The 18,248-nt window shown below is 39.3% G+C and overlaps 1 protein-coding gene across 1 annotated transcript in view; it reads left to right on the top strand.

The window, feature by feature from the left end:
- TGFB2 (transforming growth factor beta 2) overlaps positions 1–18,248 on the top strand; it is a 70,524-nt gene that overhangs the window by 42,521 nt on the left and 9,755 nt on the right. The window contains exon 2 of the mRNA XM_067293054.1: positions 3,718–3,881. Within this exon, the coding sequence (XP_067149155.1) occupies positions 3,718–3,881 (164 nt within the window). The remainder of the gene's footprint in view (positions 1–3,717; positions 3,882–18,248) is intronic.

The following is an 18,248-nucleotide window of genomic DNA, read 5'->3' as shown; positions in this document are numbered from 1 at the left end:
ATGAAATCTTTGATTGCATTTACTATTCCCTCTCTCCAAAACAAAAGAAAATTATGTTTTCTTAGCTATGGGAAACATATTGATTTAATTCCACTCATTAGTGATAATCTTTCAAAGAATACTTGAGTCTACTCTGTAACAGCGTAACTGTGTTTGCAGGCTAGCTTGGTCAAAGTTAACCTGGCATCTACTGAAATCATTGGTCCAAAATCAGAGGGGAGCCCAGACGTGTCCAGCTGAGTCTGAATTGATACAACTTTCAGGTTAAGGTGGAGTCACAAAAAGATATAAATTGCATCATCTGAAATCACTTAAAGGCTAATCCAAAACCTTGTAAACTCAATAGGGTTCTCTGTCTTAATGTTGATTAAGTTTCATGTAAACCCCAATTCTGCAGTCAGCCATTCTTTTACAGAAAAAGGGCTCCAGCCAGTAAAAAGGCAATATTTTTAGCTGTCCATGAATAAAGCCTCTTCCTGAATTGCCTTCCTGTGGATACTGTTGTGGATGGTAGAATAAGTAAATCAGATTTCTTTGTGGGTTTTTGCAGGATGTGAAATTTATCTTGTAGGAGAAGAAACTTCTGTAAGATGAGTGAGAATTCATTCCTTTCAGATTGCTGGTGCCCCACACGTTCCTTCCCATAGAAAGTAAACATTTGTTCATTGTATACACAAACGCACATACGTGAACACAAAAACATACACACTACAACAGTATTCCTTCTCTGTCTGTTTCTATCTTCTTTATATAAGAAAGAGAGAAAAAATATAAATGCGGAGGTGAGGTAGGAAAATCCTTTCAGATACACATTCACAGATTCCTAATAAACAGGAATCTGTGGATGTATATCTAAATCTAATCCAATCTAAGATAAAATAGAGAAATTGAAGACAAGCAAGAAAATATCCCTAGAAAGATAGAGCAAGAAACCTGTAGAAATAAATCAGAAACTTAATTTAAATCAAACAGGGTTAAATAGGATTTTCTGAATATGAAATACAGTAAAGATTAACAGGGTTTGTGTGTGCCAGGGCAAGTGCTCATTTTCTAGTTTGGCTTATCGACAAGGAATGCAATTATAGGCTGATGCCTCAAATAAATGACAGGGAAAGACAATTTACAACTCATCCTGGAAACATCAATCATATATATACATATTATTATGCTAAATTATATTCTTAGTAGGATTAGGTTTGGCTGAAGAACAAGTAGTAGTCTCAGAGCTTCCTATAGCAGAAAAGTAAATTTAAGAGACTATTTCTGTTTTAAATGAGGATATAACCTCTGAACTGTATAGCTTTTATAAAAATTTTCAAAATCTATCAGAATTAAGATGACCGTTAAATAAGGTTAAACTTTTTTTAGAAGTCCTTGATTGAGTATTTTGAAAGAGAACAACACTAATGTATTACTCAAGCTTTAGTAGAACAGTTCTGGTATGTTTTTCTTTGAGTTCTTATTATAAAATTGTAGCAAAAAAAATTGTCAGTAAGCTTGGGAGACAAGAATACTGATCATGATGCAGTTTACTTTAGAGGGTTGCAGGTGTGGAAATTTGAGAACGCTTCTTTATTATTATTAATTAAATGGGACCATAAGGAAGCGTGGGATTTTCTGTTCATATTTGTACCTCTCACACATTTGACCGTACTGAGAATCTCCTTTGGGAAGTACTCTTTCAGCAGTTTTTTTAAGTGTTTCGATGACTTGTCTTCTCTCACAGTGCATCTAGAGTTAAGATTTAAATTTGTCCTTTATCATCTGAAGATTTTCCCATATCTAGGATTATTTTAGGAGTGTTCACCTCTGATCATTTTCTGTCTTGTGGATATTTTAAAGACAGAATAAATATTTTACTTTATTCTTCTCTTGACTGACTTGTAGTTGGTACTTATTCTGCAGTCAGTCTAAGCCTAGAGAGAATTATCTGAAGAGCTACAACAATCTGCATATTAAATGTGTTACTGAGAGTGGTGCTTCTTTGTATTGCCTGGACCTGCTACATTGCTCGGAAGCAATATATCAGCTTGGATAATGTGTTCAGATAGTAATAACAATGAGTCTAGAGACACTGAATATATGCAATACAGTCTTTAAATTGTTAATTTGTATTAGTAATACGCACATGCGTTATTAAAGGTTTGTTCAAGTTATCTTTTATCGTTAACAGCTAGAAATAAGAGTAAATGTATTGGATTTGCCTTCTCCAATTGCTGTACGTAGAAACTACATATTAGGTGTATGATATCTGTTAAGAAATACATATATTCCAAAACAAAGTACTTTATTCCATCAATAGATGAATGGATTAATGTCCTAGATAGCTGTGAAACTGAGGGAAGGTGTTGAGCAGGAGGCCTCCCTAGGCTTTCTGACAAAGCCTGGATCTTTTGTGGGGGCTTAATTGCTCACCTCTCTGCTGTAGAGGGTGTCTCCTGGCACTGCATGGCCAGTCCTGAGTTACTGACTAGTGGGAAAATGTAATGTTTTAGAATTGTTATCTGAAGTCTCTCTGTTGTTGTGGCCCCCAAAAAGTCTGTGAAGTTTGCTTTCTCTGCTGAGAATCTTTGCCTCCCCCCCTCATGCTAAAATTTTCATCTTTCTTACTTTTCTATATACATTTCAGTTTTAAAAATGTAAGAGAAGAGGAAACCTTTCCATCAGCTTGAATGGAGATTTTATCAGGCCCTTTGAGTCATTTCGACTCATCCCTGACTTTGGCTCACTGTGCCCACTCCGCAGTTTGAGGAAACTCTTGCCAAACAACAGGGTGTGGAGAGTGTCACACGTACAGAGCGTGTTCAGAGGCACTACACATGGTTTTCTGTTTGTGCTTTTGGCCAGAATTAGGTGGAACAGCCTGAGATAATCACTGAACCCTGCAGGGTAATTGGAATTATGCAAAAGTACTTTGCTGCTTAACCTCAGTCAGGATTTACAATTGGGAAGGAAGAAGAGACTGTTTTGAAACCTAAACTGATATTTTAAACACCATTATTGAAGACTTGGTTCAATTTTTCCAACTGTTTTTTCTCTTCCCCCATGTATAATGAGGGGTGGTTATGTTTGTGACTTTTACTGCTTCCAAGTGATCAAAATGAATGTAATTCTATTTTTGTCTACTATCTTCTTGTCTTTTTCTCCCCTTTTTTCTTTCTTCTTTTCTATTCCTGCCCTGCTTATTATAATCAGAATAAATATTTTATTCCACTAAAAGTATTTTGTAACTAAATAGAAAATTAAATCTGAAGCTGGCTAATTTATACTTTATTTATACTCCAGATTCGGAGGGCAAATGGGATTCAGAGAACATACAGAACAAATGATCTGCAGTTACATTTGTCTTCTTAGCAGATCCTATGAACTGTGTGCAAGTCTGAAAGTATTTGCCAGATACCAACTGTTATGAATTTTTTCCAACTTATTAGCATCCAGGGTTTTCCACCAGTACATTGAAAGAGCAGGGTTAAATACATGCCCTGAAATTCAGTTGGAAATGGTTATTAATCTGTATTAATATGCTATTCCTATAATCAAACACGTGGGTTTTTTTCTTTTTTTTTTGTTAAATTATTAATAATATTAAATTGGCCATTGGAAACTGAATCATGTTACAGATATTTCCCTCACTGGTTCCTGAGGCTGTCTTGTATTACAGTGTTTGAAAGAACAATGTATTTTATCATTTTAAAAAATTACGCTGACTTCTTGCAGATGCCATCCCACCAAGCTATTACAGCCTTTACTTCAGAATCGTAAGATTTGACGTCTCAGCGATGGAGAAAAATGCTTCCAACTTGGTGAAGGCAGAGTTTAGAGTCTTTCGATTGCAGAACTCAAAGGCACGGGTATCAGAACAACGAATAGAACTGTATCAGGTAAAGCTCTGGCTCTTACTCTGCATTATTGTACCACTGCCTTCTCATAACGTTTGCCGGGCCTAACGCACCTCACATTTACACAGATGTGATGCCTCTGACTTCGGTGCAGTTACTTCTGGTTTAAATGTTGCTGAACAGGGAAGGGATCAGGCCTACCAGGCAAAAGTTTTGGCCAAGCTGAAAAACTGATTTGAGGTGTCTCCAGAGAGCAGTCTAGTAAATTAATAAGAATAGTAAAATTTTACACTTCCCTATCACTTTTTATTGCAAAATCTCAAAGTGCTTTATATGTATAAATTCTTTAGTTTTCACAGCACTTCTATGAGGTAAACTAGTGTTATACCCATTTAACAGGTAGAGTAAACCACAGGGAAAAATGATTAAGTCCCATCTTTCAGAAATAACCTCCCATTTTCTGTGCCTCTTCTAGAAACCGTGTCTTTCAAAATCATAGGAAGCTGAATATGCAAACTTTTCTAAAAAGTGTGCCTCAGTACTCTAAGCTTCTCATATAGTGAAAGAGGAGGCTTATTAAAGTTGACTGTAGATGACTTGCCTTAAGTAAATGATGGAACAAGATATCAAACAGTAATCCTAAAGCATCTCTGTCCCCCAGCACCTGACCTATAATATAGTTTACATAGGAGAAATGAAATTCCTTTTCCGTGGCCTGTGCTCAGGATAAGCCTATGAACTGTTCCTTGCAGAAACGTCATTGTTAATAGAGTTTCAAAGCATAACAATTTCAGGCTGATTCATTTCTGTATGATGGCCCAGGGGTTGAAGTGAGAGAATGGGAAATTCTGGTACTGAGGAGAGAGAAAGAAAATGACTGGATGACTCCTTTACTGCTGAAGGTTGATAAGGTTTATTTGTATTCTTTTTGTTTTAAAACTGCATTGCGCACTTCAGCCAACAACATTAGATGATTTATAAACTTGGTTAGATGGTGTTATCACCAAAGAAGCAAATTCAGTCCTGTATGGGAACCATCACAACCACCCAGAACAGCCTCTGTATGTTAACAAGCTTTAGTAGAGGTTCTCCTAGCTAGACAGTGCATCATGTAGCACACATTAAACCCCCTAAAAGTCAACTGCACAGAATCTGTACACGTGTTTGTGCAAATCTTTTATAGAGTGTATTTCATCTAGAGTTTAGTTCATCTTGCTGAGAAACACAACAACAAAAAGGGGGTTTACCTTACAACAGTTTTATACTGAGCAAACATTATGGTTGTTTCAGCATTCTAGGACTTGTTCTGCTGAAAACTCTGCTATGTAAGATGCCCTTTTGTAAAACAAAGCGTACTGAACTCCTCTTTGGCTATGCTTTTCCCATTTCTGTTAGTTATGCCTGAGCACTGCCTTGAATTTGCAGCACCATAGGGTCCAGTTCAGATCCCATGGGTTCAAATTTGAGTTAGTCTTCTCCCACACTTTCCATATTCACATTTTTCTGCCCAGTCTGCTCAAGTACAAATCATATTTCTAGATAACAGAGACAGGGGAATTCATGTGCTAACTGAAGTGACTGTGTAAGCCAACCTGAGACCAACAGCAGGAAAAGATGCACTGGACTGTTTAAACGTAGCAGAAGTGTGAATCCCAACTGAATGTGGTCAGCAGGTGGTCACTGAACACTTGAATTTAAGATTGCAACCTGGCTGTGTTTGCTCCTGAGAGCACACTGGGAGAAAAGTTGACTAAACAACATGTCATTTGTTAAAAGATAAAACTAACAGGAATCTTTGATGAACATTGCTGATATTCTCAATTTATTACAGTAATCATAGGAAGTTACACTACAAGTCCCCATGACGTTGCCCCACCAGCCTGTAAAAGCAATTGTTTGTTCTGACTTGACCTCGCTGTTCAGACATCCTAGAGGAGACAATGGTATCTTTGGGCTTTCTGTTGTTCTACTTTTGAGAGTTGTTAATCAGCCTCCTGGAAGGAGTATAGCTGAGAGTGCCTGAGCTCAGCTTGTTGCATTACCACGTTTGAAGAATGTGAGACACAAAGGGTTCAGCAGAGGTGGGGAAGAAAGGGCCTTTGCTTGGCTGAGAATTTGCCTTGTGATGAGAAACAGCTGGAGCTTATTTGAGAGAGCATGACTCCAGCAAACCTATGCCTGTGGAAATGACTGACACCTGCATCCAGGGCTGGTACGTTAGTCCTTTATATAACTGGTGAGTAAAGCAATTTCTTTTCTGGACTGAGTGAGGGATAGTGAGTGATGTGTTAGATGAGTAGTGAGTGCAGGTTATTGTAGAATTAAGTCTTTTCTATATCAAATAACAGGCAAGCCAAAGGTAGCTAGCAAATGTTAGGCATGTTATTTAGCTCCTTTGTCTGTAGAGGGGCAAGCTGTCTCTGGAGCATTTCTCTTGCAGAGCACCTATCAAAATGATAGAGCTGCCTGTTAGTGCTTCTCTCTGCTTTACTTCTTATAAGGTCCAGATACTCTGTAGCCTTCATCTTTCTGCTGTTTTTTTTTTCTTTTCCTTCAGTGATGTTTACCACTTCATGTAGTCTTGTATGAAGCTCTCTGCAAAAGCTTGTATCCAGGTATTCATTTGTCTCTGTGATGGCTGATCTGAACTGTGTGGATTCCTTACTAGCAGTGCTTGCTGTAGGAGAATTGCAGTTCATAAATACTGCTAAGTCTGATTTCCATCACAACACTTGAGGTTAGCATGCAGTGAGTGTTTCACAGGAGAAGCAAAAGCAGAGAGAAGTTGGAGAGAAGGGTGTAGAAATCAGAATATGACTTTTAGAGAGTAGAAAGAATCTAAGGCAGCTGAAGGTGGAGAAGGGTGGGTCGAGGCATTGGTGCCTTGGTGATGCAGGAGAAACTTCAGAACATTGCAGTGATAGGAGTATCTAGCACTAGAGAAAACAACAAATACGTGAGAAGTAAAAGAGGAGAATGAAGAAGACGCTCATCTCAGTAGAAGTGAGAGAAGCAAATACATTCGCTAAGGGTTGAAGAATTTCTCAGGCTTCTGTGCTTCCAATATTAAAAGCCATGCATGGACAGAGCCTCACAGAGGAGATTGCTAGTAGAGTTGGCATGTGTGCCTAATGTTCCTCCTCCATGCATAAACACTGCTTCCTGTCTTCTTGTGAGATGCGTGCTGACTGGGCTTGCCAGTGTTATGTCCGGAAGGAGCAATGTGTTTTTTTTTTTTTCTTGCACAATCAACACTTAATTGCTAGCTTTTTTTCTCCCACCAAGTTCAGGGTTGCTTAGTGTTTTGTTTCGCTGAGATCTACTTGATGAGGGTTTTTAGAATTCCTCTCATACTTGTTTCAGGGTATGATTGTTCCTGTGTCCTCTCCTCTTTCTCTTTCAAGCAGAAAAAGGGGCAGAAATCATCTAGGGAGAGTAGGATCTCACCTGTTATGATTCCCTGGGAAAACAGCCCCCCTGAACACATGCAAATCTCTTAATTGCTCTTCTGGAGCTCTCTGATTCTGTCCAGTGGCAAATTAATAGTGTTATGCACCAGTGGTACAGAAAAGACAATAGTACTCTGAAGCATTATTTTAGGAATGGCTAGAGAGGCAAGCAAACAGAATACACATATTTCTCCTTCTGATTCTTTTTTTTGTGTGGTCCTCTGACCTTACAGACCTAGCTCTTAAATTGCAGGGGGGAAAAAAAAAAAAAAGACTGCATCTTTTTGTCTAAGCTTCCCCAGGGCTAACACTTGGCTCTTTTTTCCAAACCACATCAGAAAAGGACTTTGTGTTTTCCTACAGCCTTATTTGTGCGGGCTCCAGTAAGGCAGTTTGGGACTATTTGGCATGATGAGCCCATGTCACTGTGGCCCTGGAGCGGGAACAGCAGGACCCTGTTCCCACCTGTCTCTGCTGTTAGCTTTCCATGATGTCAAATGAGGCCCTTGACAGCGTTGTACAACATGCTTTACTCCAGTGTCATGTCTCGAATAGTCCACTGAAGCCAGTGGGTGACTGGTAATCTCTGAGTGGAAACGGTTTCCTATAATGTCTGTTTTCACCAAGAATACTATCCTTGGTATTTAAGGATTAGTCTGCCAACATCTGTGTGTTCCTGTACAGATGGGAAGCACAGTGCACATATTAAGCGATCTTATGATAGAATATAATAAAAGAAAACTCACAGAAGTAGGAATTGTTTCTTTTATAAGATAGATACAAAAGCTGCTGTCTTTTCTTGGCTATGGTGAATGAGGCCATGGAGGATTACATTTATTAGGGGCACTATCCTTTCTGGTGTCCCTTTTCCCTGAAAGTGAGGGTTAATATGTTCATCATGGTTGCTGAACATCAGCACTTTGGAAAGTGGGAAGCTGGAAGGAGGTAAGGTGGCAGAGGCTCAGATGCAGAGCTCTTTTGTGCATCTCTTCCCATCCTTCCATTTAAGTGTTTTCGTTTGATGCACTTTTTAACGTACATGAAGTCTTCAGAAAATATTAAGAGGATAAAGTACTTTGGGGGAAGGGAGGAGGAATAATATTAAATAAACAAGTTTTAGCATCCTCCAGTGGCCTTTGCTATGTTTTTAAAGATTTATGCCAAATGCAGGCTTTATTAGAATTTGATCAGATAAAGCTCAGTTGTTATGGGAATGTCTTTGTTCATCAGTTTTCTTGCCTGCTTTGAAAACTTCATCATATCTTTCTTTTATTAAGGTGCTTCTGTATTTATGAATAAAGCCCCTGCACCCTTTAGAAAAACTTGTCTTTTATGAATAAGCATTCCAAAAAATAAATAGGCATCACTGCAAAGCTGGACAAGTGTAAACCCTGGGAGGGTGAAAAACAGTTGTTCAGCGAGTGTTGTGGTATTGTTTTTAAGGTAGTTTTATTATGTACAGACTATCAAACAATAACAAGTAATAATTGCTTCCTATGGAAACAGTGCCATGTTTTGGTAACACATTATAAAGCATCATGAAAAACATGGCTGAAATGCTGTTTTTTATTGTTGTTGTTATCTGAGGCTGCTGCACGTGTGGGTACCTGATAGGCTGTGGAGCGGAGGAATGTACCACATGAAATATTAGAGGAAGAGAGAGCTGAGTCAGAGTAAATGTACAGCACCAGGTTAAAGCCCAAGGGGGACATCAGATTACAGTGAAGAATTTGAAGAAAGTGGGAGCAGAACTTTGGTCCTTCTGTGTCAGGAGAGCCTGGTCCCCACCAAGTGCTCCTGCGGTGTTGTCAGGGCCGAAGAATAAGAGCCGCCTGCACTCCAGACAGCATTAACCCCAGTTTTTTTAAGGGCTTCTTTCTTCACTTGGAGGGAGGTATAAGAAAGAAGATGCTATGGAACATATTACCCCATTATGAGTCAGATTTAAATTTAAACCACAGTCAGTCTTTCAGATACCTTACTTCCAATTCAGACAGTGTTTTGTCTTGTTATTCAGTTAGGGAATATGTTTAGAGTGAGCTACCATAAGTTTGGGCCAAATCTCAGTAGTGCAAATCTGAGGCAATTTACACTAACTGCAGTAGAGCTACTCCAGATTGATCCCAGTATAATCAAGAGCAGAGGGGCCTTGTTCTCTTTTTTTTTGCGAAAAAGTACTGTCTCTCATGCTATGGAACAAAATATCAGGAAGCAGGATTTGTGGCTCTGAACTGGCACAGGATATCTATATTACAAATATCACCTGGGGCATTTGATTTTAATTGACTGCCATCGCTGTGACCCACATATAAAGTAATATATTTGGATCTCACACTTTTTGTATTGCTCTCCTGAAACCAGACTCCTGTAATCTGAAAGGTTGCAAGGTTACATTATTTGGCAAATGTACAGTGCTCTTTGAAGTGCCAAACGCAGTATAAAGTGTGGGCCTAATAACGTTCTACTCTACCAACCTCTTCTCCCCCCCCGCCCCTGAAACCCCCCCCCAGCAACTCCTCAGGCCTAGCGGATCAGAGGAAGTTGATTTGCAGTATATTTCAGTCAAATTGCTTCCTCTTGGTTCCAGAATCCTTTTTTTTGTTCCAGATACTGTATCCCCTACAAAAATTCAGTACATTTGAGACCGTGTGTAGAGTACCTTTGGCAAATGATCTACAAGCGTGGGTTAAGGGAAGCATTTAACACTGCATCATATTCACTGTGACTTGAGAGCTTATCTGCAATGCAGCCACCTCCTGCCAGGAACAGAGCAGTCATTGAAGACAACTTGAAAAAGTATATAATATCCCATTAGCTACTGCCACGAGCCAATGCGTCCTCCCAGCTGTGCACTACTGTGCGCAGAAATCTAGGGCGCCAAGCTGATAGGCAGATTTATTGCCGTTTGCGGTATGTGTTCGTTATGGGGAGCACAGGAATGCGGGACATGGGTCAGAAGCAGGCCTCTGGCTCGCGGGGTCGAGCTCCTGCGATTAAAGCTGCAGTCTGTCAGAGAAACCAGGGTGCACTGAGAGATGCACAAGTTTCAGCCAAACTCAGCAGCATAATAGCCGTCACGCTGAAGAATATTAGGTTGGCTCTCTAGCTCTGCGCTAGGAAGCCCTGAAGTGATGAGGAGGTGGAGCAAATGTTTTGAGGTCCATGGAGAGGAAGGTGTTCAGGAGAAGTGGGGAGCGTTGTCCTCAGGGTGAGCTGGCCAACAGAAATGACTGGAAGAAAGGAAAAAGATTAAGTGTTAGGCCAAAAGAGGGAAACCCATGCTGCAGAGCCTTTTCAAACTTGAAAAGCAGGTGACAGGCCCTCAGCAAGATGCCTCCAAAAAATGCTCTCAGCGTCACTCAGCCAGCAGTGATGAGACAATAAAATGACTCTGGATCTCCTTATGCTTTGCTTCCCTTTCTCATTGCTGCGCCTATGAGGAAAAGCTGTGGAAGAGAGGCATAGGAAAAGAACATGAAGCTTTGTTGGCGAGGAGCTCATATGGTAGATAGTGAAATACGGCTGTCAGGGACGGGACCAGGAAGAGGCAAGGGTTGTGAGACCTGCACTTAGAGGGGAGATGAGCACAGGAGTACCCTGCAGGACTCAGGGGATTTGGCTAGGAGGCAGGAGAACCCACTCTGTTGTTGTTGACTTTGGCTCCCCTTTGCTGATAGTTTAATAAAACATAATATGCCTCTGGCGAGTTACAGCTAAATACTAGATAAGTTTACAGGATTTTTTTGTTTTGCTTCATTTTACATAAAATTTTTCTTTGGAGCTATCTTAAAATCCCTTAAATGGCAGGAAATTGCACTCAGTATTTCAAAATCTTCCAAGAGAAGGACCCCAGACCCTCTGTTCTTGTTTATTGCTTATGCAATGCAGAGTCTTCCTGCCAGGTTAAGCATAAATCAGACTGAACAGCCTCAGGGCTGCATCCCCAACTTATACTGCACATGTATCTTCAGTGGCACAAGGAAGGCCTTGCTTGGGGAACAAATGGGGAGGAAATCCTTTCTCATGATACATTCTCTTCCCTGAGGCTCCTCCCGTCACCACAGGGTGATGCAACGAGTCAATCACAGTGATTCCCTAAAATATCTGATGTCCTCTCCCTTTTTGACCTGCTTTAGCCATTCATCTGTTTACCCTCTTCGCACTTCACCTTCTTTCACCTTTAAGCAAGTAGCAGCCAGCACAGTGAGGGAATCTTGCTGCAGCTGTAGCCCATCCGGATATAAAAAGGGTCGGGTTATGCATGCAATACGTTCTTTTTATTTGCAAGTTTGCATGAAGAATGTGTCTGGCAAGTTCTGAGCAGATGGATCAGAGAGCTATAGCTTTTTTAAAACTTTGGCAAGTACTCTATACCTTTGTATTTTGGCAGGCACTCTGCATCTCATATACTAGTCTCCAAAGATTATGCCCTCAGTTTGAGCCTGATTCGGAGACCTTTGCAAATAATGGAAAGACTTCCATTGATAAACAGGAGGGCTATAAATCCCTTTTGACTCCATAGCACTGAAAGCAGAATCTGACTTACTCTTTTGCAAAAGTACTTACAAAAAGAGCTTGAAAATTCACACAGAGAATTTTTCAAAAAATATGCAGTTGGTCTCTTGCACTGGTGGTGATAAGAAAAAGCAAACATTTTGATAGCTGGTAGACTTTTGCTTATCTTGCAAAATGTGCTATATGGAGGTTTTGCACTTTACAGCGTATGTTTTCACATATGCTGAATAAGAAATTGGAGAGAAGAGGTGGTAGTGGTTTGCAATAGAATTAAGGGTTTGCTTATCCTTGTGTCCAAGACAGTATCCAAGGCCTGGAACAAGCGAGTGAGAAAGGATTGAGAACTAACGTGGAGTTGATTTTTAACTTTAAACTTCAGAAAGGACTGGATGAAGTCACTGAGAGCTGTCTGAAGTGGCCTTTGAAATTTGGAATCAGGCAGCAAACAACGCATGCAAATTTTGAAGCCACAAGAGGCTGCATATGCAAATCTTGGGAATCTAGTTATATTATTGCCCAAGGTTATGTTTTAGTCCCTTGCAGTATTCTGTTAATTCCAAAGAGGTTATCCTAAATGGCTGTTTTCAGCCATGATGCTGCGTACAGCTGAACTTATCTCTGCTCTAATGTTAACCAGCACATAACTTACCTCTGGATCTCGTTGTCTGCAATTACTTACTTTGAGATCACAAGTACATGTCAGGTTATTTCCATTGTTGTAAAAGGCCCTTGAAGTTCCAATGGAAACCAGAGATAATGACTGATAAGTAAGAGAAAGATTAGTGAGTCCGCCAAGATGTTGTAATACAAGAACATCACAGAAGTCTGAAATGATAGAGGGGAAGGAAGGAAGTTATCAGGGAGCCAACAGCATCTGGAGGGAGGAGATCAGACAGTTCAGAATAAATGGAGAGAAGAAGCAGATTAATAGGAGGCTTTTACAAGATAATACCATATTTACTTTTATTCAGTGATAGCTAGAAACCGCACTGTCTGATTGCAGTTACCATCCTGAGTTCCAGGTCAACACAGAAGACAAGATAGGTATTTTTAGGTGGCTAGATTCTTCTTATTATGTTTTGCAAGTTCATCAGCTTGTTTTAAAGAAAGCATATATTGCCAAAAATATGTCCTACCACTTGATGACCATTATTCTCAAACCTAGTTATAAAATGCCCTTGTTGCTAAAGCATAGCCGTTGATGTGTGCCTACAGTTTTCTTGGCTTCAGTAGATGTATGTCATTGACACATCAGCCTGTTTATCATCACTGCCAAACCACAGTCAATTTTTTGTTTATTTGCTTTCTGGGAGGTGATGAATTTGTTAGCCAAAACTATTGCACTGTAAGTTATGTTTAATTGTAATTTTCCTGCTCTTTGGCATCTTATTGTGGTATCTATAGGAAAATAAGAGTATTTACTAGTCAGGCCATCAAACCTGAAATAAACTAAGCCAGTTGCTCTTCTGGAGCTCTAGTTATTTGAAAGAACCAGTGTGTCTTTCTGTGGAGCTCTTTCCTGTGATGTGTGTAATGAGTCACAAAGACAGGCTGTTCTGGAGACTGCTTTCAGTAGTTATTGTTTAGAATACATACACTAATGCTTTCGTTAAGCTATCCCCTACTTTAGCTGCCTACATATATATGAGAAAGGAAGTAGACAAACATTTGAGCAAAATATTTATCTGTTTCTGTTAACAGAGTCTTGGATCTTGGAGTTTTTTCTTCTGTTGTTGTTTTTGTTTTTTAACTGCTACGATTACATTGACACAAAATGCTGGTACTCTGATTTTTAGCAGCCTCTGATTTGCCTCATTTTTTTAAAGAAGACATGTTTCTACTATTTTTTTCAAACACTATTTTGTTTGTTATTATGATTTATTGGCCCTCTCAGTGTACTTTACGGTTTATGAGATTCACTCTAAGACAATCATTGTCCTTATTTTTATTCTTGGAACTGACCTATAGTGATAGAGTTATGCTTGTAATACAAGGTATACTTGGGAGTATTAGCATGCATGCACATAAATAGGTTTTATTGTCCAGTATTTTTATCAATACTTCAGCTTTTTGATACTTAAATTAAAAAAATATATCAGTTAAGGAACTCCTGTTGAGCTGACAAATAAACAGAGCAGGTGGCAGAAATATTTTAGAGATCAGCCTTTTCTGGAAACTCGTTTGTTATTCTTCTGCAACCAGTTTGAGATGAAACTAAACCATGTCACCACTAATTGCACAGATCATGGTGATTCTGGATATTCTTGCAAGGTAGTATCAGGGTCAGGTCTCCTCATAACAGACAGGGAGGAACACAGATAAATCACTGCCAGCAGAGCAGAGAATCTCCCCTTTAAAAACCAGGATTGGGCAGAATGCCTTTATAGTGCTAAAGAGCAGAAGATTTCAACAGGATTAATAAAATACCAGAAATCTGGTAGGCTTGACGAGGGTGGCATGTAAATGTTCTCATCACTGAGAACACGGAGGGGGCTTCCTAAATGTATGAACATGTACAAGCGAGAGCAATTCTTTGTTTGCATCTGTCTGTGCTGCTTTCTCAGCCCTTTTCAACAATTACCTACTTTATTCATTTAGGTAATTCACATTATTTGTGTGTTTGTTTTTCCTTATAGTGCTGACAGTATCTTTATGTATGTGATATCTAGAGATCTTTTTTTTTGTGTGTTTTTAAGAAAAGTCAGAATAGAAAAAATGATGGGAGAAGGATTAGCGGTGCCCATAGAAAATAATATCTAGAAGGCAAGGCTCAAGTATACAAGATACTGTGACAAGAAGAGTTTAATAAGAGTTTTGGTTAAGAATTTGCTTTCAGGAGGAAGGGAGGAATCTCATACAAAAAGAGGGCAGACAAAAAAAGTTGATGTTTTTAAAATTTAAAGCAATGCTACTGAAGGAAAATTCCTGTGTGCCCTGGGCCAGAAGTATGCTGGATAACCTTTTCTTAACACTTCCACCTATTCAGCTAATCCCCACATCATGTGATCATATGCATATATTTCCTGTATAATCCTTTTTTAAAAATGGCAGCGATACATTGTCCCTCTGTTGAAAGCAGGACCAAACAGATCTACCTAGAAGAACATCCCATATTTAAAAGTTGTAGAGATTTTGCGCAACCTGAATTCAGAATCTTTTGGTCTTGAGCTTTCACTCATGCATGTGTAAAGGTGCTTGCACCTGCATGTGTGCACTTTTTGTGCATTGTCAGCTACTTATGCATGCAGGTGTTCAAATGTGCCGCTTGTGAGTGAGGGGGATGAGGCTGTGTGTGTGGAATTTCTGTCTCCTACTCATGCAAGTGATTGAATCTGACATTTCTACATGCAGGTGGTGATGCACCAGAGGCAAAAAAAAGACTAGCAATTCAGGTTGTGATTCAAAGAGATATCAAACTCTTTTTGCCTTTTTAAGAGGGAGTGTTTAGACAAGATGCCAGAGGACAATGATAAAGGATTAAAGTGGAACTTTAACTCACAGCCTGTTTTACATGCAGATTTTAAGTCTTCCTTCTTTCCTGTGCTCTTTTTTTCTTGTCTTCTGTTAATACATTTAGTGCACTGAAAATATAAATTAGATTTTACAGATTAGATTTTACTCTTTTGGACAAAGGCCTTCACTTTTTAGTCTTTCATTTAGCTCCTGCAAATACAAGTCATACAACAATATTTTAGGCTGATATGGCATTAAAATGGAAATCTGATAGTGGGATTTGATGTGGTTATGATGGGCTAAGTACAAAGGCAAGGTGATGTTTATAGATAAAGCAATGTTTATAGGGAAAGGTAATATCTCTTCTAAGACCAGTCAGAGTATTTGGAAGAAGCAGACAAACTTTCAAGCACAAAAGCTGCAAGGCATACAAAAGGCTGTTCTTTTTTGCAACAAAACTAGTTGATCTAGTAGGAAGAGAGTGACAGAAGTACTGAAAGAGAAGTTTTCCAAAGGGAACGGGCTTGAGTGTGTATTGGAAGAAAAGGACGTGTTACTGAAACAAAAGGTATGACCAGAAATGAAGTGCAAAGCAGTGAACCAAAGGGGAAAGACAACAGAGAAAACCTAGAATGCTTATGACATAATAATTTGTGGAACACTCATTTGAAGAACATGTTGTATTTGTCGATACAGGTCAGAAATTTTTACAGCTACACCACTTCATTTATCACCATGTAGAATGCAGAGATTGAAGCAGATTTGCTATTCTCGCCAAGTATGGCCCTACTCACGCTTAGTAGCTTTTTACCTAAGAACTACTAGTGCCTCCTAAACCCATGATGCTGATCATGGAAATTACTTATGCTGTACTTAGCTTGTGACCCTTTAGCTCATTCCTCCTGGCATAATTTTCTGCCAGAACATGCTGTGTAAACAACTTGTAGAGAAGCCTCACTTTCAGCTATCACAGTATGGACCATATAGTATAACATTCACAGCTCTCTTAATCCACACTGATGTCATCCTGTCCTACTGTTTTGAAACCCACAAATGCTTTTCTTATCATTCAGTTCATAGGTCAGGATGGATTTTCTCTCTACCTTTGAATATGTGTAGTGATCATCTCTTGTACTTTCGTAAATGCCTTTCATGCCAGGTACATACTGACAGTCCTTGACTTTGTCTTTTCGTGGGAGTGGGATTGGGATAAAGACATTCTCTTTTGTATTCCAAGGTGCAGCTGAGTCTTCATAACATACTGAAGACCAATTACAGTTAACAGTAGGTTACTCTTAACATATTTCTTATTTTTAGATCCTTACATCACTGCCAAACCTGCTGTGAGGTATGCAGTTTCTGGAGTCTTTGGAAAGATATGACTGTGCAGAAAGGAAGGGGAGAACCAAATTCTTGTGTCTCTTTTGCCTTCTTTTTTTTCCCTCCTCAGACATATTTCTGCAGAATGACAGCTGTGTTGCGTTCTCAGAAACTCTTGAGTAAAGACCAAAGGGAAGGCAAAGTTATATTTGTGCTTCCCTGGGACTTTCCCAGCAGTGATTACTGATTCTCTTATCCCTCTGGCACTTTTGAGCAATGAGAGCCTCCTTGCTGCTGTCAGACTCTCTATAAACAGTTGTTCAAACGCTTTGTTTGAAGGTTGCCTCATAAAAAGAGGCCTCAATGTTAAATGTTCGAATGCCCTCAATTTCTACCCAAGGGCGTTTCATAATTTTCTGGATTTGGACCAGCATCTTCCCATGTCTTTCCACTTCCCTAGTCCTACTGTAAATGCCTTGATCAGAAGGAAGAGCTAGAGCTTATCATACTGCTGTTCCTCTCATAAGACATATGTTATCATTTGCATCAAATGCACTGCTGGCATTTGAGAGGTCTAGCGCTCCAATGAAATAAAAAGGGAGACTCTACATGTTGGGCATGTAGAATCTGCTTGTTTCAGCGTTGCTTCTTTTTCTTTTTAATTTTGAAAAACATAATTTTATCATGCTGACATAATTTCACACCTCTTTCGAAATATTTTTCTTTACATATTTTATGCAGTTTCACCATTGTTTTATACCAACACGGTTTGCTAGATGTCAGGTAGGTCCAGGTTGAGAAAATAAGGGGAAACAATGAGAAATGTCTGCCGGTTATTCATGTGGAGATAGACTTGCGTGGTTAAATAAAGGAAGAACCCAAAACAAAGTACAAAGTCACATGGCTGACATGCCAAAAGTTACAAAGTAGTGTTATCATATGTTCTTGATTGGAATTGATTTAATGTTGCATTGCATTCTGGCTCACTGCATCACAAAACTATCAACATACTAATAACCAGGAAACTAGAAACCTGTTAGCAGCCAACAGCCCAATTGTTTTCTTTTAAGAGTTAGAGAAAATAATAGCAGTCTATGCTTGTGTGTGGGAAAATGCTTGCTGAATTGTTTAGACATAAGGAAGACTTGACATTGTAGGCACACACTGCTGGGTCTTGAAAGCGAGGAGACTTTTTTTTGTTCTAAAGGTAATTTTGTTGCATGCTCCGTAGCTAGCTTTCGTAAACCTTGTGACACAAATACCCACCCAGCTGAGATCAAAATCTGGACAGAAGCAGCATCGTCTGTTGCACAAATCCATGTGTGGCCAAGTTTCACACTTCACAGAGTTTCTGCATGCCCCCAGATTAGCTGTATGAACCACACTTTTTTTTCTGTTTAATGTGTGACCAGTAACTGAAATCAAAGGGAAAACTGGAAGCATTAATAAGGCAGCAGTGAACAGATTAGTTATGGGTGAGCAATATAATATCTTCAGTGTACAGAATATATTATACAGGCTCTACTTTAGCATCTGGTATGCTCTGGCCAGTGTAAGTATTACTGAAGATGGTAAAATAACTTCTCTTTTGATGTCCTAGTTTATTGTGATCTCTTGTTCACTTGTGTTGCAAGACAAGAGTTCAGTGCCGTTCTTCTATATGATTTTTCTT

The sequence above is a fragment of the Apteryx mantelli genome, chromosome 3 (genome assembly GCF_036417845.1).
Source record: "Apteryx mantelli isolate bAptMan1 chromosome 3, bAptMan1.hap1, whole genome shotgun sequence".
Classification (NCBI taxonomy): domain Eukaryota; kingdom Metazoa; phylum Chordata; class Aves; order Apterygiformes; family Apterygidae; genus Apteryx; species Apteryx mantelli.
The sequence above is the reverse complement of the archived record's forward strand: the minus strand, read 5'-3'. Positions and strand labels throughout refer to the sequence as shown.